This window comes from Lissotriton vulgaris, chromosome 4_1, assembly GCF_964263255.1.
Source record: "Lissotriton vulgaris chromosome 4_1, aLisVul1.2, whole genome shotgun sequence".
NCBI classification, from domain to species: Eukaryota; Metazoa; Chordata; class Amphibia; order Caudata; family Salamandridae; genus Lissotriton; species Lissotriton vulgaris.
Window position 1 is genome coordinate 763,820,593 of NC_141691.1, and position 26,144 is coordinate 763,846,736.

At 43.9% G+C, this 26,144-nt stretch overlaps 1 protein-coding gene across 3 annotated transcripts in view; it reads right to left on the minus strand.

The window, feature by feature from the left end:
• The window catches only part of LOC147722556 (serpin B10-like), a 206,064-nt gene that overhangs the window by 147,393 nt on the left and 32,527 nt on the right, over positions 1 to 26,144 (minus strand). For all 3 annotated transcript variants that reach the window (XM_086965090.1, XM_086965091.1, XM_086965092.1), the window contains exons 2-3: positions 20,409 to 20,601; positions 1,835 to 1,954 (exon numbers count right to left, since the gene is read on the minus strand). In XM_086965090.1, coding sequence (XP_086821216.1) covers positions 1,835 to 1,954; positions 20,409 to 20,576 — 288 coding nt within the window. In that variant the 5' untranslated portion in view covers positions 20,577 to 20,601. The remainder of the gene's footprint in view (positions 1 to 1,834; positions 1,955 to 20,408; positions 20,602 to 26,144) is intronic.

Here is a 26,144-nt window from a genome sequence, read left to right on the forward strand (position 1 = left end):
TGGATTTTTATGCCAATATGTATAATGATAAAAGCAAATCTACAAGTCCCAGAAAGCAAAGTTTGTTGAGTGGAAAGTACTACTTGATAGTGTCTCACATGACGTGTCACCTGGCCGCTATGTTACACAAATGTACATATGGATAAAATGTTTTTTTAAACATACATTTAGTTGTTGTATTGTTTGCATTTTTACTTGTTTTCGTTTAACTGCTGTCGGAAGGTTTTATTGATGCATTTTCTGTGGTAAAATATTATAGTTTACGAACAAAGAAAGTGCTTCATAAGAATTTCTTTTATATTCTTAATGAGAGATATAACTATATATTTTAATTTTCTACAGGAAAATTAATTTGGTGTTTGTTATGTTAACAATTTCATTTATTTTCAGTTTTCTGCTTTAAAGGGAAGTAAATGTATTTTGGAATTTTACATCAAAATAGGTTAAATAAAGCAATCTTGCTACACACATACCTTTGAACTGTATCACTCTGCCAAGTTACCATAAATGCATTATTTAATTCACATTTCCATTCAGACAATCAGTCTCAGGCAGTACATTTTTATGTTTAGGTAGGAGAGATGTGTGCCACTTCGAAATTGTATATGTAAGACATGTTTGGCACAATCAGTTCACATATTTCTTGCAGTTTTGTTATTGACTTAGCTCTCCATTTGTGTTTTGACTGTTCTCACTTTATATCACTTGACTAAGCCTTTCAAATGCCAATTTATATATAGAGTAGTGTCCCCTTACGCGTAGATTATGAGGCTAATACAACACACAGAGTAACACAATCCACTTATAGAAACACAAGTGGCTTACAGTATTGATTTCCTGTATAGTTGGGGCTATTTTATGCTTTAAATAGCTACCCACCCCACACTCTTTCATAGCTGCCAAGTGACAACTGCTAATGTCACACTTTTAGCTAGTCCTGGTTTGTAGGCTAGACCACTTTGCATCTTGCAATATTACTATTTCAAATGTTTTTGCTAAGAACCAAAACTAAAAGTCCCATAATACATCAACCTGCAGGTTAAAGAAGCTGGAATTGCAGAAAGTCATACATATGATATGGAGCTTTTGGACACCTATAGAAAGGCAGCTTCCAACCAAAAAGATTTGCATTGGGCAGAGCATAAGGTGGTTCATGCCTAAAAAGGTGAATACAAAACGCTACAATACAGAATTTGTTAGACAGTTTTCTATAAAACCTCCTCCCTAACAAAATGTAAAGCACTTACCGAAGATGTCCTCAGCACTTCCAAATGTAGCTAAACGGATTACTTATTTATTTTTTAACTTGCGCGCTTCATAAACACCAAATTGTGGGCGGTTTCCAATGAAATATTTTCTTACTGCTTTTAGCTGCAGCTTAACCCTGTATGCTTCTGTGGCAATCTGTTTGCTTCCATTGGCCGTGCTATTAGGGAGTACTCCATTCAAAGCTGGTTAAAATAATTTTTCACTCACAGTTTTAGAGGGAGATGGTGGCAGGCACACAAAGACAGTCACTATGCAAGGGAAGTGGTAGGGGGTTTGTTTGTTTTTCTTCTTGCTTTGAAGACACAGTGAATATGTGCCAGTGGTTTCTCACCCGAGGAGAGCAACAACGTAACATGGCTACTCACTTGTAATAAGTTATTACAAAAGAGTAGCAAACTCGAGTACAGCAGTTTATATGTATATCATATACTCCCATATACTATAGGAGAAATTACCCTTTGAGACTAAAGGACTTGGAATATATGCAAACTACCTACCAAAGAAAAAACGTTTTACTTGTAAAACATGAGTTTCTAAAACTACAAAATCAAAAGGCCTGTCATACCTTTGGAATGGAGACCTGATGGTGTGATTTGAGCGCGTGCTGCTCCATTCCAGAACATGCAGTGTCAGGAGTGCTTTCATGATGAATTTCTGATTTCCCGACTTTGTTAAAGAGAAACACCTGTAAACAATTAACAAAGAAAAACATGAAAAAAGGGTACATTAGTCTCCATGATGTACATTAAAAGTAAAGTGTGATTTTGCAAAGCGTAGCTGCTTGTATTCGCATTATCCAAATACTGTTCCCGTTACAATCTATGTGTGCCAGTCCTACAAATCATCTGACACAATATGAGGCAGAATTTTTATCTGCAAAGTCACACAAAGTGATGCAAATTGTCGCAAAGTCTTCCAAAAGTATTTAGCTTCCATTTTTAAGTTTATCGTTGCTTTGCATTCCTTTACATCAAGGAAGCTTCCCATGGAGGGGACATGGGTTTTCCCATGGCGCACTCCATGGTTTTGATGCAAAGCCTTACCTACCAGAATTGGGGAATAGGGCAGTGTGCCAAACAAAAGGCCTCCTTGAGGCAGCCATTAACAAGGGGAAGTGCTTTTCATTTCTCTTAATGTTTCACAAAATGCATGGTGCTGCACTGTACCGCACACTTCCAATGTGTCAAATGTATTCAAAGTCAAAGTCAAAGAGGTTTATTGCATAATTAATTAAAATCATTACAATTTCCACATGTCAATATTGTGATACGAAAAATAAATGCTACTAAGAGGAAGATTGAACTCTTCCATTGTTAAAATGATTACACAATTTTAAAACAAGGTTCCTCAGGTAAGCTCCCACCAGCATTAAGAGGTCAGAATGTTTGGTACATATTAATGCAGGGTTTACCGGTCTTAGGGATCAGGGCAGAGTTATTACACCGCTTATTTCATCATGTCCTTGTTCCACAAGACTCAGGCATTTATTCACTTCTGCCAGGAATTTTGTTCCCCGGCATGCTAAAATGATTGAATTCCCTCCTAGCCAGCAAGTTACTGCTTGCCTACAGGTGCGGATTTTTAACTCGTTACAGATCTGTTTCAATAATCTTCGACGTTGCACCAGGAGAGCCGGACAAACGCACAAAAAATGGGCTAATGATTCCGTTTTGTAGCCACAAAGTCTACAGCTCTCGGTCTGGTGTTTCTCTTTCCAAGAAGGTGCTAAGTCTTTCGAACTGTGCATACCCATCCTGTAGGCTGTAAAGGCTCTTTTTATGTGCACATTAAAATGCGAGGTTAAATATGCGTGTGGTCGACCAGCTGTGAAGGAGTTGATTATGGTCCAACATGTCGCCGCTTGAGCAGTAACGCTTTGTCCTCTTGAAAAGATTTCGACCTTGCTGCCTTATCGGCTAGTCTACTTATTAGCTTCCATTGTAAGTTTATCGTTGCTTTGCATTCCTTTACATCAAGGAAGCTTCCCATGGATGGGACATGGGTTTTCCCATGCCACACTCCATGGTTTTGATGCAAAGCCTTACCTACCAGAATTGGGGAATAGGGCAGTGTGCCAAACAAAAGGCCTCCTTGAGGCAGCCATTAACAAGGGGAAGTGCTTTTCATTTCTCTTAATGTTTCACAAAATGCATGGTGCTGCACTGTACCGCACACTTCCAATGTGTCAAATGTATTAAAGATAGTGTAAGTATAGTATTTTGTACTGGAAGGATATCATTCCAGTACAAAATTGATGTTAGATACAGGGGCGGCTCCTCCGTTATGGCGGAGGAGCGTCGCCCCCCCCCCCCCCCCCCCCCTGCTGAAAGTCAGCAGAGACAAAGAAGTCAGGACAAAAATAATATGATAAAATATTTTTATCATCATTTTATTTTTAGCCCTGCAGGCTGCGAGGGAGGGGGTGGCCTCTCATCCTGATGCTGCAGCACCAGGGGCAGGGGGAGCGGTGGCACTGCCAAGTGCTCATGACAGTCCTGTCAGCCCTTTGGGGCCAGCCAAACCGTTATGCACACTTAGCCTTTCTCCACCTAGCCGCATTACATAGCTGGGTGGAAAACCAACATAGGCTCCCACTCTATGTCCGAGCGCAGAACCGATTCGCTCAGACAAATCCCATCCCAGTCCACATGCTGGGAATAGCATTCCCAGCATGTGAGCAGCGCTGGGATTGGGAGCTGGGAGCCTGCACAGTGGGCAGCAGGCTCCTGGCAAGGACGTGAGGATTGGGAGCAAGGTGGGGGCAGTCAGAGCAGGTAAGTTTTCCTGTTTTTATTTATACTTGTTTGTTTGTTTGTTTGTGTATGTCTCCCCGCCTCACCACTTCATACTCCCAGTGGCCGCTACTGGTTAGATATCACACACACCTTAGCACTATGGTGCAAAGGCGTGCATGTCGCTAGGCAACCTGTTTGAGCGCCAGAACTGGGAAAGAGTGCATCAGCACCATATTTAATTAGATATGGCTGTGTAAGGCACTCTCCTCCTAGCACAACATAGTGTAGCTGCTTTGATTGCTGCTCTGCATTGCACTATTTTTTTCAGTAAATGCGCCCCTGTGGATTTCACCTGTAAGTTCAAGTGCCATTTGGTGATGTACTTTTCTGAACCGTAATAATGCACCTGTATCATGCAACAATGTCCCTAGAGGCATTAATGGGAGAAAAACTATTTGGTCACTCTTACAATACTACAAGACACGCATTGCATACAAAACTAGATTACAAAAAAATAGTATATAGCCAAACACTCCAATTTTTTTATTTTTGTAATCAATTAATTTTTATATTTAATTGATAGCAGCATCAAATATGAATTTGACAGGAAAGTGCTCAGTGCGCAGAGTGTACACAGTGCTCGAGAATATCATGTGGACGGCGCAAAGTGGTACACATAAAAACAAGTAAATGTCGAAAAAAAAGGATAATCAAATAGTGTGCATGTACATAGACAGAGTCCAAAATTTTACTAATGTGACATTGCACCATAAATATCCTTTTTCAACTGGATAAATGTCGACAGCGTTTCGACCTTCTGCAATACATCAGGTCATTGTCAGGACAAAAGGAGAGCAAAGTGTTTGATTGCTGACTGTATGCATTCGAGCCAGGGGTAAGATAAAGGTGTTCGGTGATGAGGCAAGCGCAAGGTAAGTGTTTTTTAAATTTTTTTATTTTATTTTACTTTCCCTGGTAGGATAGCTACACGGATTAACGTACAATTAATGTTGATGGAAAGGGCACCTGTAAATAGTTCACTCTGGAAAACGTTGTTATGGGCAAACTCTTTGTGCTCAGACTTTCAAAATAGTTATCTGTGAATTGTGACCATTGTTTGACAGACATCCAATCAGATTAGACAATTACCTTACTCTGCTTCATGCCACAAATAGCTCCTGCTTTTGAGAGTGGTGTCAAAAAGGCGTTGTAATGACAAATGTTGAGGTGTAAGATGGCCGAATTCTACAAGAGCACCCTAGCCAGGTAGTCTCCAGAAATTACCCTTGCAAAAGTGAGTGAAGGAAGCAGAAAGACAAGCCCATTGCAAAGAACTCCTGAACCATCAGTAAACAGGGCCCACCGTGAACTGCCCTTCAAGGGCCTGTAGGAGCTTGATATTGTGACTCTGAGATGTACAGCATTACTTCTATGACCACCTCCAGACAATTTATCAGTATGAGACGGTCAAAACTGTAAATTATCTGTGTATAATAGCAGTGTTGTACAGTTCTGCCTTCCAGGTGCATCCTCATCTACCTTTGCTACCCCCATAGGCTGATGCAATGTACATAAGTGAAGTCGACAGGTGTGTAAGTCTAACTGGACTCTTCGCTGTGGTCCCCTCTTCTGAGATCTGTTGACTATCATCTGAGAGAAAGAAAGAACTCAGTGGCAGACTTAGAATTTCACATCATGACTACTGGCTGAGGATCCTGAAAATAACAAACTGAGTTGATGGGTATGCTTTTCTAAGAAGACCACAAGAGAGTGATGCTGATCCTGCCTTGGAAGAGGGCTGTCCTTTATCCCCTGTGGTCCAGATTTGCTAACATTTGACGCAGCACAGTTTTTTCTCCCACAGAGCTGGCACAGTTTTGGCTGCTATGCGCCAACCCACACACCCTTGCCGCAGTGCAATGGTGTGTGTGTGTGTTCTTAAAGCATACGTTTTGTACTAGAAAGTGACTTTTCCAGTACAAAAACTAAGCTTTGAGACATATCCCACTTTGTATGTGTGCTGTAAATGCAGCATTCATGTAAAGTTGGAAAACATGGAAACTATTTCTCCTTATTCAGCTTTCCTCAAGGAGGAGGAAAGGTTGGGTGAAAATCCCTGTCTATTAATGTCATCAGATAGGAATTTCTGTATAACAAACTAAGAAGGTTGCCTGGGAACACCTAGGTACCACCCATGGAACACAACCTTGATGCAAAATAGTGCAAAATGCAACTCTGAGTCACTTTGAGAATCTTTCCAATGCAAATTTGGGTTTGCGTTGTATAGTAAATCCCACACCATCACTTTGCGCCTGGTTTGTGTCATTTTTGTGAAGCAACACCCGGGGCAAAGTGTTAGTAAATCTAGGCTGTAAATCTGGAACCGTCTGCAATAACACTGCCTTTAGGGAAGCACTACAGCAAATCGAAAGCATAGAAACACTTTGCAACAGAAACTGACCCTGTAAATTTTGTCATAATTCTACTGGAAGCAGGCACAATGGAATAGGGACTTCAAGCAGTCTCAAATGATAAGAAACGACTAAAAGCCTGGGTCAAGAAGCTCACAGAAGAGTCACAAATTCCTGTTCCTGTGGAGGGAAGAAGTGGAAGAGTGCCCAAGACATAACAACATTCAACATACTTTTTCAGTGTTCCAAAGAAGGCTGAGAACCCAAGTGTGAAGCTGTTCACAGAAAACTGGGAAAAAGCTGTCCTGAAGCTGAAGGTACTGTCTGCCATCATCTTTTTGAGGAGTTGCCATGGGGCATAGGTCCTGCCCCATCCACCAGGGCTCCTCCTTGGATCATATAGGTGCAGTTCCACAACTACCAGGACCAAGGCGCTATTGTGCTGGTAGCAAGGAGGGGATCCCGGCATCTTTTAAAAATGCCAAGCTGGTGCTCTTCCCTGATTTCATGCCTGGTGGTTGGTGGCAAAGGAGATATTTTCATTGCATGAAAAAGAGACTTATGGATATGGGCTTAAATACAAAATGCTCTGCGCTTCAAGATTGATTGCGAATTTGGAAAATACAAGGTTGAAGTAAGAGAACCTGTGGTGAAGTCCCCATGAAAGGACAAGAGTGGCAGTGTAGGGAGAACAACTGCCTGAAGTATACATGAACAACCATGGACCCGGCGGCAATACTATCCCTAGATAGCACAAAGGCATGTGATGCTGCTGAGTGTCCTTTCCTCTTCATGTGTTTGGAAAGATGGGATTCAGTTCACACCTCCCTTCATAGATTAAACTGCTTCATTGCGCTTTTAGCAACTACAGGAACACCATATGAAAATAAGCATTGACCGTGCTCCAACACAACAGTCCAGTCAATGTTTATTGGCTAATTAAGTAGTGTACTTTCTGAGTCAGGTGAAACGCGTAATTCAACAGAGAGCTCTGAATGAGAATTCCACCAGGAGTCAGCTGGTGGGGGGAGGCTGGGGGGGGGGGGAAGGGGGGATCAACAGGGCTTGTCTTCATACAAACCCAGGGGCATATTTACAAGCCCCTTTCGCCACCCGAGCCTCACTTTTTCTGACGCTCTGGTGGTGTAGTGCCATTTTCACATATTTACAAGGTGGCGCCACTTAAAGTGGCTAAACGTCACCTTGTAAATATGCCCCTTGCCACAGCAGTCCTCTGCCGCAAATGGACAGGCAATAGGTTTTTCAGTGGGCATTCCACCACAACACCCATTGTTTTTTGACGCGGCCCCAGATTTACAAGGCTGGGGTAGCGCCAAAAACTAAGGCCAGGTAATACCTGGTCTTAGGATTGCGATTCAAGGAGAAATAATTAATTTCTCCTCGTTTTTTACTCTTTCCATGTGTGCTGCATTCTGCAGCACACATAGAAAGGGAAAATTGCCATTATTGATTATCTCTGTGCAGAAAGGTGTCCCTTCCTGCACTTAAACAATCGCCACTGCAGCGCATGCACCCTTGCAACATGACGTAAGGGCGCCTGCACTGGTGCTAGAAAGCATTTTTAGTGCAACCGCTGGGGAAAACGCAGGGGGGTGCACCATATTTTTGTAAATACGGCTCATCCCAGCGTTTTAAAAATGTCAAAGCATGGCTTTTCCAATTTGGCGAAACACAGCGCTCAATTTTAAGTAAATATACCCTGCAGACTTTATAGTAAAATCAGAAAACTCAGATCCCAAATGGCACCAGTCCTGATAATTTTCTAGTTCAGTAACCATGCTCTGGTGGCAGCTCCTTCTGCTTTCAGACATGCAAACGTCGCAGTAAGCTCACAAAGCCATCTAAAGTTCAGAAACCTGGCTGTTACCTAAATCTGGATGCAACAACTGTACAGACTACAGGTCACTTGCTTTATATATGCAGTGAGCAAAATCCTCCATCACACTCCATACTTCTTTATGCGTACAATGCCTGGAGCACATCTCTAAACGTCACACACATCAGCACTCCACCCGTGATAAACACATCACAGTATACCTTCCTCCAACTTGCACGACTAAAGGAGTAGCGATTTACAGGTCCAACCGAAAAGCGTTCTGGGATCCTGCCAAGGACCAGTAAAGTACTTTATGTTATGTTATGTTATGTTATGTTATGTTATTCGGATTTATATAGCGCACAGCTTCCCCAGCAAAGGGGCGTCCCGGCTCTGCCAGCATCAGAAAACGGACCTAAACACCAGGACAGAAGAACGCCGAAGAATAAGGAAGTGGCCAAGGAGACTAAATTGAAGGAAAGAGAAAAGTTTTGATGGTTTTCCTAAATTCCAGCAGACATTCCATTCTATGGATCTGAACAGGCAGGGAGTTCCATAACTTGACTGCCAAGCAGCAAACGGACCGGCCCCCCGCGCGAAGACGTTTCACAAGGGTAAAAGTGACCAGGTGCGGCAGAATGCTACAGAATAAAACACACCTTCGTTAGGGGATTATTGGGAATTAGTGACTGCAAACTAAGCAGTAATAGGATTACTACAGAGCAGAGGAACTAAGGGGCTTATTTTTTAGCCCTTTGCGCTGCCATTGCATCACTTTTTGTGACACTGCGGCGGCGTAAAAAATATGTCACGTTGCGCCAGATGTGTCACTTTGTAAAGCACTGCGCTATATTATACCTGTATCATGTATATTGTATGCTGGGTGGGCGTTCCCTTACAAAAAAGGGTCATAGAAGTGGCGCAGAGAAACCTATGACATTTCTCTACGCCACTTCTAGTACGCCACTGCGTCAAAATCTTACATCTGCCTCACAGCAGGTGTAAGACTAATGCAGGCTCCGTTAACATGGGACTTGCCCACTGCTGGAGTTCCATCACTTTTGCGACACACTCCAGCAATGCCTCATTACTGCGCCTGCAGATACCTCAGGAATACTGATGTATCTGTAAATCCTTGCAACGTGAAGTGCCTTACAGTAAATACGGCACATCCATGTGTCGCAAGTAGGGCTCACTAAAAAGTGTTGCATCGCTGTGTTCACGCAACGATGCAACACTTTTTTACAAATGAGGCCCTAACAGTTTTATGTGTGAGATGCCTGGTTGGGGGATGCAGGGAGGGTCAGTGGGAAGGAGGTGCATCGCTGAAGGAGAGATTGAAGGAGGTGCAATATTGAGGCGAAATATTTTGATGCAGTTTATCTCAATGTCCAGTAAGGTTTGAGGTTGTGCTTCTCCAGCATGCTTATTCTGGGTTAAAAGTGTGATCTTCGATGCGTGTTTTGAGTTATTTGATTGCAGTTTATTATGACTTCACTGTGATTTCAGTTGTACTAATCTGATTGGTGATTTTCATGAGTAGCGTTTCAGTGCATGAGCAACCTGTTTACATACTAATGTAATAGCGTTCCTTTGCATATGTCACAATGCATTTTACAGGTGTGAGTTGACTTTGCTTTCCGTGTCCTTTTCTCATGACAACGGTTTCATTGTGCATTTGTGGAGATGTGTAGTGGTTGCATAGGTACAGGAAGTTTTATTTTTCCGAATGCCTTTTTCATTGTTGCCGTTGGATTGGGTTGGTGTCCTTTTATTGCCCCTTCAAAGTGTTGCACGTATATAGGTGCTAATATTTAGTAGAGGTGTCAATTCTGAGTGATGTTTTATTGTGCTGATTCCATTTCCCTTGGGTGTTAGAAATGGGGTCTCTCGTTGGCAATGGTTTGCACATCTGTCCAAGTAGGGACCCTTGCTTCTAGTCAGGGTAAGGGAGTTACTCCCTTAGACAACCCCTGCTCACCCCCTTGGTAGCTTGGTACGAGCAGACAGGTTTATCTCAGAAGCAACGTGTAAAGCATTTGTGCACACATACAGTATTACAGTGAAAACACTGCAAATGGATACTACACCAGTTTAGAAATAAACCAAACAAGACCAAAACGATGAAAAGCCAACATGCAGTTATCACGATTTGACTTTTAAAAGGTAAAAACAGTTCTGTCCATAGAAACCTATAGATGCAACACTTTCAACACAAAGTACTTTGGATGCGTCAAAATCATGAGCAAAAACAGACGCGAGGAAGGTGATGCGTCGGTTCCTTATGCACAGGGAATGTGATGGATTGGTTCTTTGCTCCAGAGGAGGTGATGCGTCAGATCCTTACTGCCACGCAGTGGAGGTGATGAGTTGGTTCCTTACTGAAGAGGAGGTGATGCGTTGGTTTCTTACTGTGCGGAGAGGTGACCGTTGGTTTCTTACTATGGCCCCAGTGTTGCTGTAGACTTGGTGCCCTGGTGTGATGCTTGGGGTTTCGGGGATTCAGCGGTCTTGGCGCCCTGGTGTGATGCGTGGGGTTTCAGCGGTTCTCGATGCGTCTGCAACGGCGCTACGTTGATCTCACCAGCCACGGCCCCACAATGTGTTGGTTCTTGGAGTCACACAGCAGGACCTGCATCGCAGTTAGTGCGGTGATCTCGGACTTCGGAGATCAGTGCATGAGGTAGGTTTCTTCAGAGGCGCAATGGTGGAAATTCTTCCCGCACGGCGGTGTTGCATCGGAAATGGGTGCAGATGCTTCATGCTTCTTTAGTTGCTTCTCTTTTCCCAGCTCCCAGCAGAAGGAAACACCTCCAGAGACCTAACTCAGCAATAGGCACCTATTAGAAGTCCCAACAAGGATGTTCAGGGGAGCTGGTGGTGAAGTTTTTGTGTCCCTGAGACTTCAGAACAGGAGTCAAGCTCTACTTCAAACCCTTGGAGATCTTCTTCAACCAGGATACACAGCACACAGCAATGTCTTTGTCCTTTCCTTGATAGAAACAGCCACTGCAGGCCAACCTCAGAAAGCACAAAGCAAAGGGGCAGTACTTCTCCTACAGCTTTCCCAGCTCTTCTCCTTTGGCAGACATTCCTCTTGAGTCCAGAATTATTCTAAAGTTCTGGGCCCCAATATTTATACTCAATTTTTCTTTGTTCTCATGTGGCAGACAGGCTCTGTGCTCAGTCAAAACCGGTTCTGGCCTCCCTGGTATAGCTTCCTGGAAGAAGGTGGAGACAGCATTGTATAAAGCAGACCAGGCCCATTCAGGTGCAAAGAAATCCCCTCCCCCTATCTAAATGCAGGCCAGGTCAATTCAGCCCAGCCCTGAGTCATCCAGGAAAGTCAGGACACACCTCAACCCCACAAAGGCAGTCTGAAGAGAATGCACGTCCCCAGCTCCTGTCACTTCAAAGCCAGACAGTCAATTTATAAACCAGCAGAGGCACACAGGATGGCTAAGCAAGAAAATACCCACACACAATATAAAACTCATCTTTACTAAAAGGTGCATTTTTATATTCTAAGTTCAGACATACTAAACTCCATCTTTGTATCTTGTCCCAATGAGAAGTTATATTTATAAGATATATGATAAAAAAATTCACATTGTATTCTAAGGGACAGATAACCTTTCCATAGTAAAAAACAAATTACACTGTAGTTCACAATCAGGACATGTCACACAGACTAGGACATATTCTACCTTTCACATACACTGCACCCTGCACACATGGGTACCTTGGGCCTACCTCAAGGGTGACTCACATGTAATAAAAGGGAAGGTTAGGGCCTGGCAAATGGGTGAACTTGCCAGGTCGACATGGCAGTATACATGCACGCAGACACTGTGGTGGTAGGTCTGAGAACCCTTTGAAGGCTGCTTGTGCGGGTGGCACAATTAGTGCAGCAGGCCTACTAGCAGCATTTGACTTACAGGCCCTGGGCACACACAGTGCACTGTACAAGGGACTTAGTAGTAGATCAAATAAGTCAATCATGGACACACCAACTCATAATAACAATTTACATAGAGAGCATATGCACTTTACCACTGATCAGCAGTGGTAAAGTGCCCAGAGTCCTAAAACCAACAAAAACTTGGTAAAAAACGGGGTGCCAAAAAACAAAAAGTCTTGGGATAAACCCACTGGAAAATCCAGGTCTAATATGGGGTGATGCAAAGTTGCTGCATGGATTTTGAAGGCCTGGGATTCTGGATGCACGCATACAACTGAAGTTTATTGTATATGTTAATGCCATTTGAATGTTTGCCAGAATTTGTACTTGGTTTCCAGGTGTGTCGAGCCTTGCTCTTTTTCTCCATAGTTGCAGGGCATAAAACACCTTCGCCAGTTTTTACAGGATTGCAAGATGTATCATGTCCTGGACAATTATTCCGTGGCCGCTGGGCAGGAAGGGCCTCAGTCAGTTCTTGCCTGGCTTGCTTTTCCTTTCCATGGATTTTGGGAGTGTCGAGGCTTGTCCTATTTTCTTGGGCCAATAAGAATGGTTCACAAGTCACTTTTCTTTTTTGTGGTTGGGAGTGTAGGTGTTAGCAATTGACCATAAGCCCCTTTGTGATACCAGAGCTCTGCGATTCATATTCATGGGTTTTATACCATACATGATTTATGTTCTTCATAATTTGCATGATTGGCACACAACACACTTTATTGTCGTATTGTGTATTCCATGAGTGGTATTGTTTGTTTAGCATGCATGGTGGTTGTTAGCAGTCACCCTTACTTTGGTCTTCCCAGAACATTTTGCCTTGTTCCCAAATTTATTTTTCAGATCTCACTTTTGATAGCCATAGGACTCTGCACACTTTACCATTGCTTACCAGTGCTAAAGTGCGTGTGTCAATCCTTAAAAACATGGTGGTATTGGCTTATCCCCAAGTGACATACTTCATTTACTTATATGTCCTTAGCAAAGTGGTAATATATGTACCCAGGGCCTGTAATTTAAATGCTACTAGTGGGCCTGCAGCACTGATTGTGCCACACCCTTAATTAGCACTTTAAACATTGTTCGGGCCTGCCATTACTGAGCCTGTGTGTGCAGTTTTAAGCTGCCATGTCAACCTGGCAAAAAAAAACTTTTGCCAGACTCAAACCTTACTTTTCAATACATATAAGTCACCACTAGGGCAAGTGGTTCAACAGTGACCAAACCGAACTGAAATGTGCTAACCATAACCTAAAACAACAATGGCATGAGTTTCAGGCCACAGAAGAGAAAATCTGACACAAGACACAGAGGAAAGACCATCAGTAAGCCATCAAACACTCGAAAAGACTTTCGATGTTAAACACTTCTTCAAGGTGCCCACCCAAACTGAGGAAATCTTTAACATTTACCTATGTTTTCCAGCCGATAAGCTCTGAATATCTCCTGAGTGGCCTAAAAGAAATGTTCACTTTATCTCCAATTCTCTGTAGCTAAAGTCCCAAACATCCTAATGTCATCTTCAGCTCAGAGATTCATTTTCACTACTTTCCGATCCCACAGCTACTGTTAGAGTCTGCTTTTATCTCTTTCCAGCATTTTAAGATGATTTTCTGAATCGAGTCAACAAGACAAAAACATCCAATGTGCAGCCTTGTGCTTCAAACAACTCCTTCCCTCATCGTGATGAATACATCACATGTGACTAACTTTATCTTCCAATATGGAGTTGTTCCAGCCTATTAAAACATTGTATAATCCCCGCCTTCTCAAAATCAATAAGCAGACCTGAAGACCAGGGCCGAACATAAACAACATATTTCAGAGGGTGGTTAAAGATTGGTTCCCTCTCTAACGTACCTGACTTAGTAAGATCATGGAAAGAAAGGTGATAAGACAGCTACAAAAATAGCTAGAACTCATCCACCTTCTCCATGAACATCAGTCAGGCTCCAGATATATGCACAAATGGTCCTTCTCTCCATGGCCGAGAATAAAAAAACTCCTCGACCAATTTCTAGGTTATGACACCATCAATCACACGATCTACAAGCAGGTATACTTGGAACCGGTCTCTCATGGATGCAACCATGCCTCACTAACCACAGTCAAACATTCCAGATATGGACTGTCAAGTCAACTACATGCCCTGGTGCTTGTGGCATACCCCCAAGAAGCATCCTTCTTGTGAATACTATTTAATATTTACATATGTCTGTGTTCACAGCTAATAGACCAACACTACATGAACCTCCAAACCAACACAGACAATATGAAAGTCCACTTCCAGGTAGACAAGACACCTAACAACTCAACTAACATCACCTTATGCTTGAACCACGGTCTATTCTGAAAAAAAGCTCTGCTTTTGCCACTGTAATGACACCAAAAATTAAATCCTAACAATAAGAGTCTGACTCATTACCTTTTGGCAAGACCCCAGGCGTTGGAACCCACCAATCGTTATCTCCGATAGTATGGATGTAGGTATACTCTTTGATTCTGGCCTTTCCTTTATACCACAGGTCAGTGCAGCAGATAAGGGTACCAATTGGCAGCTAATCTTACTCTTTTCACTCTTCAAAATCCTACCACTACTTCAAATTGAAATTGAGTGGTGCTGACAAGAGCTTTGGACTGGCATAGCTGAACTATTTTAAAATCATTTATATTTGTTTGACCAAGCACTTCATTGCCAGCTTACAAATACTACAAACCAGACTGTTAGATTGCCCCTAAAACTCAGCATACGTCACCACATCAAACTCACGTTCTCCATTAGCTACCCGGTGATGTAAGGAATACATTTAGGATACTTTGCACTCTTCGTATAGAATACAATGGGTCCAGGACACCTCTTGATGTAGGCAGCTTCTATAACCTCTGTTATGCATCTGCTCATCTGATTAATCGGTAAACCTGTACCTTACAACAGCATGGCTGTTCTTGGATGCAACACATCTTCTCAGAACTGGAAACACGAACTTCCAAAGACATGTTTCAGTCTTGTTGGGCCTCATCAGTGATGTGCAGCTTTAGTCCCTATGGAACAGCCAGTCAACAGATTCTCAGCCTGAGCAAGACCATACCTCACTGATGGTTCATTGAGAAAAACAAATAGTGATTACTGAAAATGTTGAGTTAAACTGTACCACTGGTAATTGCTCTAGGAAGATCCAATTACATCCACTTTTGGTCACTCTAGCCTTCAGTTTAGGGACCAACCATAAGGAAATATGTCTTTGCCCGCGGCAAAACTGCCCGGCATAAACTAATAAGACACGTCCTCTCTAAGCAGGACCTACAACAATGCTACATGTTTGAGTGTGAGCATCTGTGCAGAGGCTGCTGAGGATATGGCCCAATGAATCATGTGCAGCACAGTACTCTACAAGACAATTTCCACACCACAGCTGCACTCAGAGCTTAATTTGTGAAAAAAGTGCCAGTGCACAAAGCTCTGCTCAGAATCCTGCAGCGGTTGCAATTAAATGTCGTAATGCCAAATACCAAGGTTGGTAGTCTTAAATCCACCTCATACCTCTTTCATCCTCTATTAGACACTCCCTGCCCATTTATTTCACGGTTGCAGGTTCCTGCGTTCTCCCTTTGTGACGGTTTTACAGTCTTTCTTATTCTCTGTCGTTCGTGTGTTTTTCACTGTCTTGTCTTGTTAAATATCTGATGCAGAGAAATAAGTGCCGGTCCCCAAAAATGACTGGCAGCAGCCCCCCATCACAACCACCTGCTCAAAATCAAGCACTGGCAGCACCACATGAATGGAATCCAGGCACAATATTTGCGACCTTCTCAGACTGGCCATGAGTGTGCATGGGTGTTCTCTTATATCTCTGTTGGGGTCAGAATTTTGCAAAGTTGTCTTTACAGTAGTTTTACATTTTTACAAAGTTGTCTTGTTAGCTATTTTAATAATTTACAAAGCCAACTACTACATTAAAAACAATACTCGTTTCACATATAAATCCAAAAGTAACATGGTTAGCAGCAGCGCAGCCTTCCTTAACAAAAGTAATTTAAGGACATGTGACAGTAGCACACATACTGGACAGGTACAACACGGGTAGCTAGCACAATAAAGAGTGAGTGGACGTGGTAAGCTACTTTTGTGCGACTTCCATAAATATACAAGAAGTACAAAACTCTTGAAAGAAACAGCCAAACCTCCTATGGAATTAATATACATTCATGCACTCGTATAGGATGATGAACACTCATCTGCCTAGTGTGGTATGTTCATCAGTGGGTTCCACATCTTGCACTGGGATCATTTCAAGAACAGTATTGGTCCCTGGTTGTTCGGTCTCTTAGTACAGTTCCCTACTTTGGGTGCAGGTATCTCACTTATGTTGACTTTTATTTTCTCCCTTTGTTAAACTGGGTGACATATATTAAAATTGTATGTGGGTGAGATAAGATAGGTTTACTAGTATCTCCCTACCAAACGATTTGAAAAAGAAGGACTGAGCAATGGACCCTATATCTCTTTTCCATCAACATGTTTCGGTGCTCCATTTTTCCCCTTGGGCTCAAGCATTTTAATGAGGGAAAACAAGCAAATCTGCAGTTTCGTGCCTGAACTAGCATTTCCAGCAACTGGGAGATCAGCATAGGTGTCCATGGAGAAGTTTTTTTACCCAATAAAAATTGGAAATGGCTCCAACGCCGAGTAATAACTGCTGTTTGTATCTTTACCTTGGTTAAACTCTGTCCCGCCATTCTATCTTTGCATTGCCTCTGGGGTAGCACACACCCATTTGGTAATTATATGTTACACCTAAACTATTTTTTTACCATCCAATGTATCACTTGCCTGCTTATAGTAATAATACCTGTCAATTTTAGTGTGCTGAGTAAATATATCACAAAGGTTGCCACTGAGCTACGTGACTAAAAGCAGCAGGACAATCAGATGTGCTGCAAGAGTGAAGAACCTAATAGTCTGCATCAAAAAGAATTCCCTCATTGCTTGTACAAAACAGTCCCATTTACAGAGCAGGCGTCTCTGCACATCAAGGTGTGCATTACCCGTGTTGCAAGTCCTGCACCAGCCTTTCAATTTTGAGGGTTCACTCACTTAGAACCACATCCTGATGCCTATGTGAGCAGTGGGTAAATTAGTTCTTTATTTGAAGCAGGGCCTTCTTTAGCCTCTTCCGTGCTCATGAGGGCCCCCGGCCGTCATGAGTCACTGTGGGCATGTGCGCACGACGACCGGGGGCCGTCCGAGCCTCGCCCGCGAATGGAATGTCCCAGCACCGCGGCAGAATTAGCGCAGCAACGAAGGTGTTAAGGCGCTGAGACTGGTGCGGCCAGTGCAGCCGCACGGGCGCTGATAATGGCATAACAAAGGCCACCCAGCCCCTGCAGTGTGGGGGAGCGCGAGCTCCAGGGGGGGCCCCTCAGAACTGTACCATGGCCTGGGAACCCCTATTTGAGTCCAGAGGGGAGCTCTCTATGTACTTTGCAGGGAGGCCCCCTCAAGTTTTGTTACGCTACTGGGCGCTGAATTGAAGTTGGGAATTGACCTGGGGGGGAGGGGGCGCTCAGTGTAGCAATAACATATGATTTAAAATCACCTGCTACAGACTTCCATGGGGGTCCACCTTTCAGGCAGAAATAAAAATGTCATGATAACTCTTGCAATTATTGTTCCTGCTGGACAGAGAGATGGAGTGGCAGTTTTGACTTGGCATAAAGAAGAAGGTTTAATATGCCTGCTGCAACTGATCTGTTTTTTAGTAAACCCAGCCTTTACCAGCGCTTTTAAACAGATCTAGGTCTTTCAGGCGGTTGGGGAGTGCGGCGTAGCCCTTCGTCCTCAACAGGCTCAGTGGTTTCGTTTGGAGCAACTAGAAAAGTACCAGCTTGGCATCTGCTGGGGCAGGACATACAGACATACTGAATGTTACAACTGCTAGTGTGCCCCTCATGTTGAGGTTTAGACCTCTGGTTTGAGGGGAGGGAGTGACAAGTGTCAAGCTGATGGAGTTTTAGTGACAGGGTTTAACAAGCAAGAACATAAGGCAGACAGACCCCTCATGCTTCAGGGTAGATTGCACACCCCTTGGTGCTAATTGCATAATTAGTATCAATATCTGGTTGGTGTCATATATATGTAAACAGTTATGATGCACAATAAACAATCACTGGTAAAGAATATAGGAAAACCTTACAAGTGACAGTGTTTTATTAATTGATGAGTGTATGTATGCGGTTGTGTGGATGGGTGAGTGGATCAATGCATGAATAAGTCAACAGTGGGAAGAAAGAATGGGACAAGTCAGTGCAAGGATTAATGGGTGAGTGGTCTGACTGCGGGTGAATGAGTGTATGCAAAGAAAGATGGCTGTATAGATTTTTGAATGAGTGACTGCATAAATGGATAGAGGAATTGGGATCTTTTAGATGTTTTTAAAGGCGGAGGGTGTGGTTTCCCTTTAACAGAGCCCCTCAACCCTCCAACCACAACTTCAATGATATAAAAGCAGCGTCAGAGTCCCTTCCCTGATGCAAAAGGGTAAGTCTATCAGGCCAAGTCTGTGCAAGGGGCTTTTGCATTCTCCAGGGGCTTGCATCCAGTGAATAGCTTCCAAAAGTTTACACAGTCAATGCCAACAGCCGATAAACAACAAAAATTCTCACAGCACTTTCAAACATGGCAAAAGTTTCTGCAACCAATCCAAGCTCATCAACCTGTGCGGCGGCTACTTCAACATGTTTCTACATGTGTGATTGGTTGCACCAGAGTGCCCAAGCTGTGCACCTACTTGTACTGACAGCACATCTGTTAACGGAGTAATGGCTGTTAATGGATTTCGGTTACAAGTAATGGACTTTCCTGGAAAATTGTGAACAAGTTGTCGACTTTGATGATGTGCACAATAAATAAATAGGATGAATAGGACGCTTAGTTCTATATGAACGTATGCACAAATTAAATTAATGAATTGGCCTTGGCACCGGCAATACTCCCAAACCATGAATGGAGTTACAATCAACTAATGACTGATCAATGTGGGCTAATCAACATGTGAATGCCAATTACAACAACTGATTCTAGCAGGGGATGGGAGGTTTTGTCCCACACACCATGCATAGATTCTATAACCTCCAATTACCACTCCGGTGCTAGTACCACCGAAAGGAGAAAAACACGAACACGAAAATTGCTTTAATCACTGCTGGCTACAGTGACTTTTAATTCTGCCAGGTGCGAAATTTCTTCAGTCAGGATGACATGTTTCGGCTAAAAAGTAGCCTTGCTCACATAACCTCTGCAGAACAGCTAAAGCTGTCTCTGACAGACCTAAAATGGCTGCACCCTTTCAAAACAGGCTTTGTGTGGTGTTACATTCTCAGAAGGTTTTGCAGCGCATGCACTTTGTGATACAAAGTTTCTTTGAGGTCCCTTGAGGACAATCGGGCAGGCAACGATGGGTGGAGTTTTCTCGCCTTTCCCCATTACAACACGTTTAAGGATGTTTCCACACCACAAAGAACTTTAGTGCACAGTGTGTCTGAGTTGAGAAATCTATTGCGTGTTTTCTCTATCGTCTTTTGTTTCTGCGTGAACTCAAAGGAAAGGCAATGTTGCCTTTCTTTGGTCATAAAATTAAGAACACACCTTTCTTAGCGATTGGCTTCTAAATTTTAGACAAATTGCCTAGTTTTCTGACTGCTTTGTTCCTTTAATCATTGTTAGTCAAATCCCTCTCATGTATGAACAAATTCATTAGTTGAACATGTGACATTTGTACACAGAGTGGCAAAAACAATATGGAGTGTAAGAGCCAGGCAAAGTAAATTCCACCTATATTTCAACCTACAGACTGATGCAAAATATCATTTTCACCTGTCAGTGCACATGTAGGGGCAGATTTACAAGGCCCTTGAGACACTTTTGCGTCACATTTCCCATGTTAAAAAATAACGCAAAGTGGCGCAAGGGGCTTGTAAATCTGCCCCGTTATTTTCACACTGGCCGGTTGATGTAAATGTTGCTACAAAATTGCGCTGCACAGTGCACAACTGCCCAGAATTGCTGAAAAATGAACAGGGCTCAATGCATTTTCAAAAATATGGCTGTGGGTGCATATTCAGCTGGCAGAAGCTGTATTACATGTGTGTCACGTGCAACACACTCCAATAGGGAAAGAAGCTCTGTTGGCACTGACACCTACCTCACCGATCTGGGTAGCAGTGTTCCCTCCAGCTCCCCGGTAGACCATTGCCAGTGCAGAGGCGATGCTATACGGAGAGTAGAAGAGGTTTTTATTTGACTTGCTTTTGGCCAACTCTTTGTAGAGTTTGAAACAGAATTCATTGTTCGCTGATTTGAGCTGCTCCATATTGATTTCTTGATTGAGCTAAAACCTGGAACAGAAAGGAGATATATTGGCAAATTATTGAAAATCGGTGTTGCCAGGCACTTTGAAGGACGTAGACAAAGAGAAAATGTACATTCTTTGATACATTCTAAAGAGTTTAGAAAAACACTAGTGCGGGCTGATACAAAGTTTAACCTTTCCAGAGTGTACCTTTTTTAAAAATAGTTTTATAGAGTTTTATATAGCGCAAACTTGACCCAAATCGGGTATCCGAGCAATTTACATTGCACCAGTCACATTACATGAGGACACATTAATTTTTGTTAGGCACGGGGAGATTTAGTGACTTGCTCAGAATCACAGGATGTTCAGCGTCATTGCCGAGACTCGAACCCAATTCCCCAGATTTAAGGTCCACTGCCCCAGCTGTTAGGCCAACTCCTCTCCCCTAAACCTTCCTAAACCTTCAATATGACCAGTTGCATATGGTTTCAACTGGATCTAGTCGTGGCCAATGAGCATATGGACCTCGAAACCAGCCGCGGTTGGCAGTAGGAGTTCCTGCAGGGCGGTGACGTGGGGAGGGGCAGGGTGGGGGGTAGTAATGTATGGATTACAGAGTTTAACAGGTAAGTAGACATATAAATAAATAAAACAAATTTTGTTGCGCGCACTGCGTCACCAAATGCAATGCAGTGCGCGCAATGAAATTAGTATTATTTACTTATATGTTTACTTAACTGTTAAACTCCGTAATCCATTCATTACTACCCAACACGTCACCGCCCTGCAGGAACTCCTACTGCCGACGGCAGCTGCTCGAAAGTCAAAAAGGCAAATGCACTTCTGACGGTTAATGAGAAATAACAGCTGAAGTTCCCTGGCACCATTAGGCCCTAATATCAACAGTCAGTTCTAAGATGCAAAATTCATCAACGGTTTTTTCTTCCGTAGCTGTTCAGTCTTTATTTTAAACCACATAGACCAGCAACTGGATCAGTTACAATATATTTGCATCTGGTCAACTGGCATTTTCAGCACCAGTATTCACAAGTCTGGACAGTGGCGGTGCGTCCATTAGGGCGCTGGGGAGTTGACCCACAAGGTACGCAGCTCTCTGGGCGGATGCTCTGGCTGAACTGACAATACATGTCAGTCAGCATGACGCCGGACCGCCTGAAGGAGGTGGGAAGGCTGGCGTCATGCTGACACAGCAGGCAGCAGCACAAGTGCACATGCTGGGTTTAGGTCTGAGAATTTTTCCAACCAGCCCAGTCATGCGCACTAATGTTGAGTCTGGCTGGCGACTGCGCATTAGTAGAGCGAGGGTTGATCAACAAAACAACCCTCGGTCTCCTAATGGGCGACAGGGCAGTGAGTATCCCTGCTAAGCCAATCCTGGCACCGCTGGAGCAGCGTCTGTATTGGCTGAGAGGGGTTGTGGCCAGATACGTGGCTGTTCCTGGACCTGTTCAGAAGAAGTTGAAGGCGCCAGCCGCCAATGCGGGTCCCCGGCCGGCCCAGCAGCAGAGACTGCACGGACCCGGTAAGTTCTCTTTTTATTTAAAACTCCCCCCGCCCTCACTCCCGCGCGACCCCCCCTTCCGAGTATTGCAAGCCGCGAGTGAGTCTTAATCATACTAATATTCACATAGGATCATTTTAAGTCAATTATCATTGTCCAACCATCTATTCACTCAGGTTGTGCAATGTTATCTTGTGCTCGCAGTCATGAAGAATTAAATGGCCCTTCGAGTCTGGCTCACGGATTGCTCAATTTTTTTTTATAATGCCAGTAGTGGGAGCTGGTCTATGAGTGTGGTGGGTGTGGCCCCTCAGCTGGCCCTCATGCACACATGAGCTCAGCTGAAGGCTTGAACACAGACCATGAGTTTAGATGAGGGCTTCCTCTTACTTGAGCACTCCTCGTAGATGGAAGGCTGCTGAGCCAAGCCTCCTTACACATGTAGCCTGCATGTTGGAAAACATCCCACAGTATGATACGTAAGAAGGGGGGAGCGTGCAGTAACACTGACACAAGCCAAGACTTCCCACGATCGATCCATTTTTTGCTGATTTGCTGAGTACATCAGAATGGTATTAGAAAATTTGCTTAGTCTCACGCAGTTTGGGGGGATGGGCAAAAAGTAGTTAGCTTGGAGATGGGTGCACTGAATGGTGCCAAACATTCAGGAGCTCTTCTAGGGGATGCGGGACACACGTTCACAGTGGAGGGGGGGTGAGACTTACACACCTCCTCTGCTTCAGGGCCACAGACCAATCCACAGCTTGCTCAGTTTCTTCTTCTTGGTCACTCCGAAAGCTTCTAAACTGCTAGGGACAGCTTCCAGAATACACAGTGGGAGACAGCTCAACTGTTTTTCTCAGCCAGGACTCCAGCACAAATCTCAGTTCCCACTGGGAATTGGGGTTTGGAGTTTCCCCTCCAAAGATGTCCTTCTTGTCCTGGATTTCACTGTCAACTACAAGAGGCAAGCTAACCTGGCACTTTGAATCCCAATTCGAGAGTTTGGGTACAAGGGATAAAGAACAAAGGCTTTGGTCCTTTCCCAGGCAGGCAGAAAACAGACGTCTTCTCTTTCTTCCTCTTGACATCTTCAGGTCATTAGTGTTTTAATTTATAGGTCGTAGAGGGCCAAAAGATAATAGTGCGTCTCGCAGTTCCCATAATTGACCCATCCCAACTGGTTTGCAGCTCTCCTTACTTAAGATAAAAACAATCACAGGAATTTCCATGTCAGGAGGTTTTCCAAAATGACCAAAAGTTACAATCTCTCTAGAAGCTCTCTCATGCAAATGTCTAAAACAGGTCAGTGGTCCATGCTCTCACCTAAACATTACACTGATGGAGGGTCTTGTCTGTTCTTTGTGTGGTCAGTTGGCATCAACATCAACATTGCCTCTCCTCACATTCTATAGATAAATGTAGATTGATATTCCTGCAATTAAACTTCTCCTGTCCTCCTAACTGGTATTATCCACTGTTCAGTTGACCCAGAACGTCCTTCGCTCTCCAGAAAGACCTGATGGAAGACTTTCACACTTAGGGACTTATTTAGATCTCGGCAGATGCAATTCTCCATCACAAAAGTAACAGATATCCTGTCCGCTGCATTACGTAAAATCTCCATAGGATATAATGGGATCGTTATGAGGTGGATAGGATATTTGTCACGTTTGTGATGGAGTATCATCCTGCGCCAAGATTTGAATCTGGCCCTTAGTCCAAATCATAATCATGGCGGGTTCCTATGGACTTATAGAGAAGAACCTCTTCAAAAATCATCTTTGCAGTACGTACTTCAAAAATATAAATTCACTAAGGAACTGAACATTTAATATGCAATACGATGATGCACCAACGTTTTTTCTAGTTGTTCCTTCACCTAAGATAGTCATTTAGAGATTTGATACGTAAAGCAGACTGTTGCAAAGGCAAGACTGATTTAGACTGTGCAGTAAGTAGAATTTAACGAGTTTTATGGTAGAGATGGTGCAAGCTAGCTACTAACTTAGCATGTCTCATTCATTACATACATAGGTCTTCTGCGCTCCAACTCAAATTTTATGGTCTAAATCTTTTTATTGAAATTTACCAAATCACATGTCTGGTGTCTCAAGATATACAGCATAGCAAGGGCAGCGTAAGCCCTAAGTAGCTGAAATACAAACCCATGGAGTCGGAGCGTATGAATGAGATACCAAAACATGAAATGAAACTTGTTCTAATCTCCCCTACCACCCTCCTTCCTTTCCCTCGTCCACCAGGATAAAACAAGATATGAAAGCTGTTTGGGTTTCAGTATGTGAGTAGGGGCATTATGTCACTGTCGGCTGCTGGTTGGAGAGCCGAAGGAGGCGCAAATATCTGGGGCAGGTGACTTCTCGAAATTCGGAGGCAAGAAGAGACAAGAATGGTTGTCAGAGATCTCTAAATGTGGAGCCTTTCAAGCTAGTGTGAGGGTTACCTTCTTCATCCCTAGAATGTGCCACAAGCGGTATAACCAATTCGTGAACGTAGGGGTCTGAGATTTGCGACAATGTGTTAGTATTCTAAATCAAATTTTAGAGGTGACTTCATTAATATAAGAAGTAGGATTTTCAATATGTTAAAAACAGCTTGCCCTGGTGCGTGTCTGCTGCTGTTTAGGCCTACAACAGATCAGGGCTACAATGGTAGCTTTAATACCATGGTTTTAAATTCTCTTGTGTATGTAGAGCAAATCCATGCTGCAGTTTAGATGTGATATCTGAATTTTATGACAGCTGTGATATTTTATCTGTAACTTTCTGTGGTCTAACATATGCTATTGCAATCTTCGCCCTTAAATTTGCTAACAACGCCAATGACAGAATTCTTCAATCAGCTGATTGTCCCACAGATATACTAAGAGATTACTTTTACACAACACTCCATTAAAACTACAACAAAGGGCGTGGCCCAGATGGCGGACAGATAGGACATGCCTTCTCGCCTCTGTCGTCGCCTCTGACTTGGCCCTGTCGCCCACCCTCCCTTATGCACAACAAGAGCCTTAGGGTGTTTCAACCTGCTTTCGGGCCAGCATATCACCGGGAGGTGCCGGCTGAGGCTGCAAGACCCTCCTTGGGCTGAATGCAGAGGCGAGGCGGCTGACAGATGCTCATTGGCAACAGTCTTGGCTTCCCGATCCCCGATGACAGAAGCAGCAAAGGTGTGCCCCTGTCAGAGAACCCTGGGGGATATTTTTTGATATTGCCTGATGATCGGGCATCTTCTGGCCCCAGGGGAATGGCCCTGCCTTCACCGGACCAGTACTCAAAATGGCGGTGCCTGCGGTGGCATGGGCACAGACCGTGGTCGGCAAAGACTCGCAGGCATTAGTCCTGGCGTTCCTGATAGTGGTGGGGCCCCATCGGGCCTTTGATGTCTGCAAAGGCCCCTGGTTGGGAGAACCAGGCATTGACACCCCACCCTAAGCACCTGCAGTGAAACATGTGCCTACTGCAACCTGCCTACATCAATAACGTTTCCTGGCCCTGGAGACTGGAAGGACCTTGCCAGCAGTGGGGTTCCACCTCCTGGCCAGGATTCCAAAGCAATGGGCCTCATCATTTCTGAACTTAGCCCTTAAGACGGCTTTGCAAACGAGGGACAAACGGCTGCCCTGCAATGAGATAAATGCACTGGTCCACTACTCAAGGCACTTGGTGATTAGTGCTGGAGGTGGGGGCCTGCCCCCGGACTCTGACACTAGGAGAATCCCCATGGCTAGAGGCTCTTGACTAGGGGGCAGTGTAGGAGAGGCAAGTACTGACCACAACGTCATTGGAGCTTGCCGAGATATTCACATCAGCACAGATACCTCTAAGGAGCGGCAGAGCAGCTGAGGCCTGACACCGGCACTACAGAAGCCCTAGAGATCGCTGTAGCTACTTGGGCTTCAACCCTGGCCGGTACCTCCTCAGGTCCATCACTGCACACCTGTGACCCCTCTATATAACCCTCCGCTGCAACGACGGAAACTGGCCACAGACCGCGGAGGTGAAAGAAGATCTGGGGTATGGCACCTGTTGAGCACAGCGGCC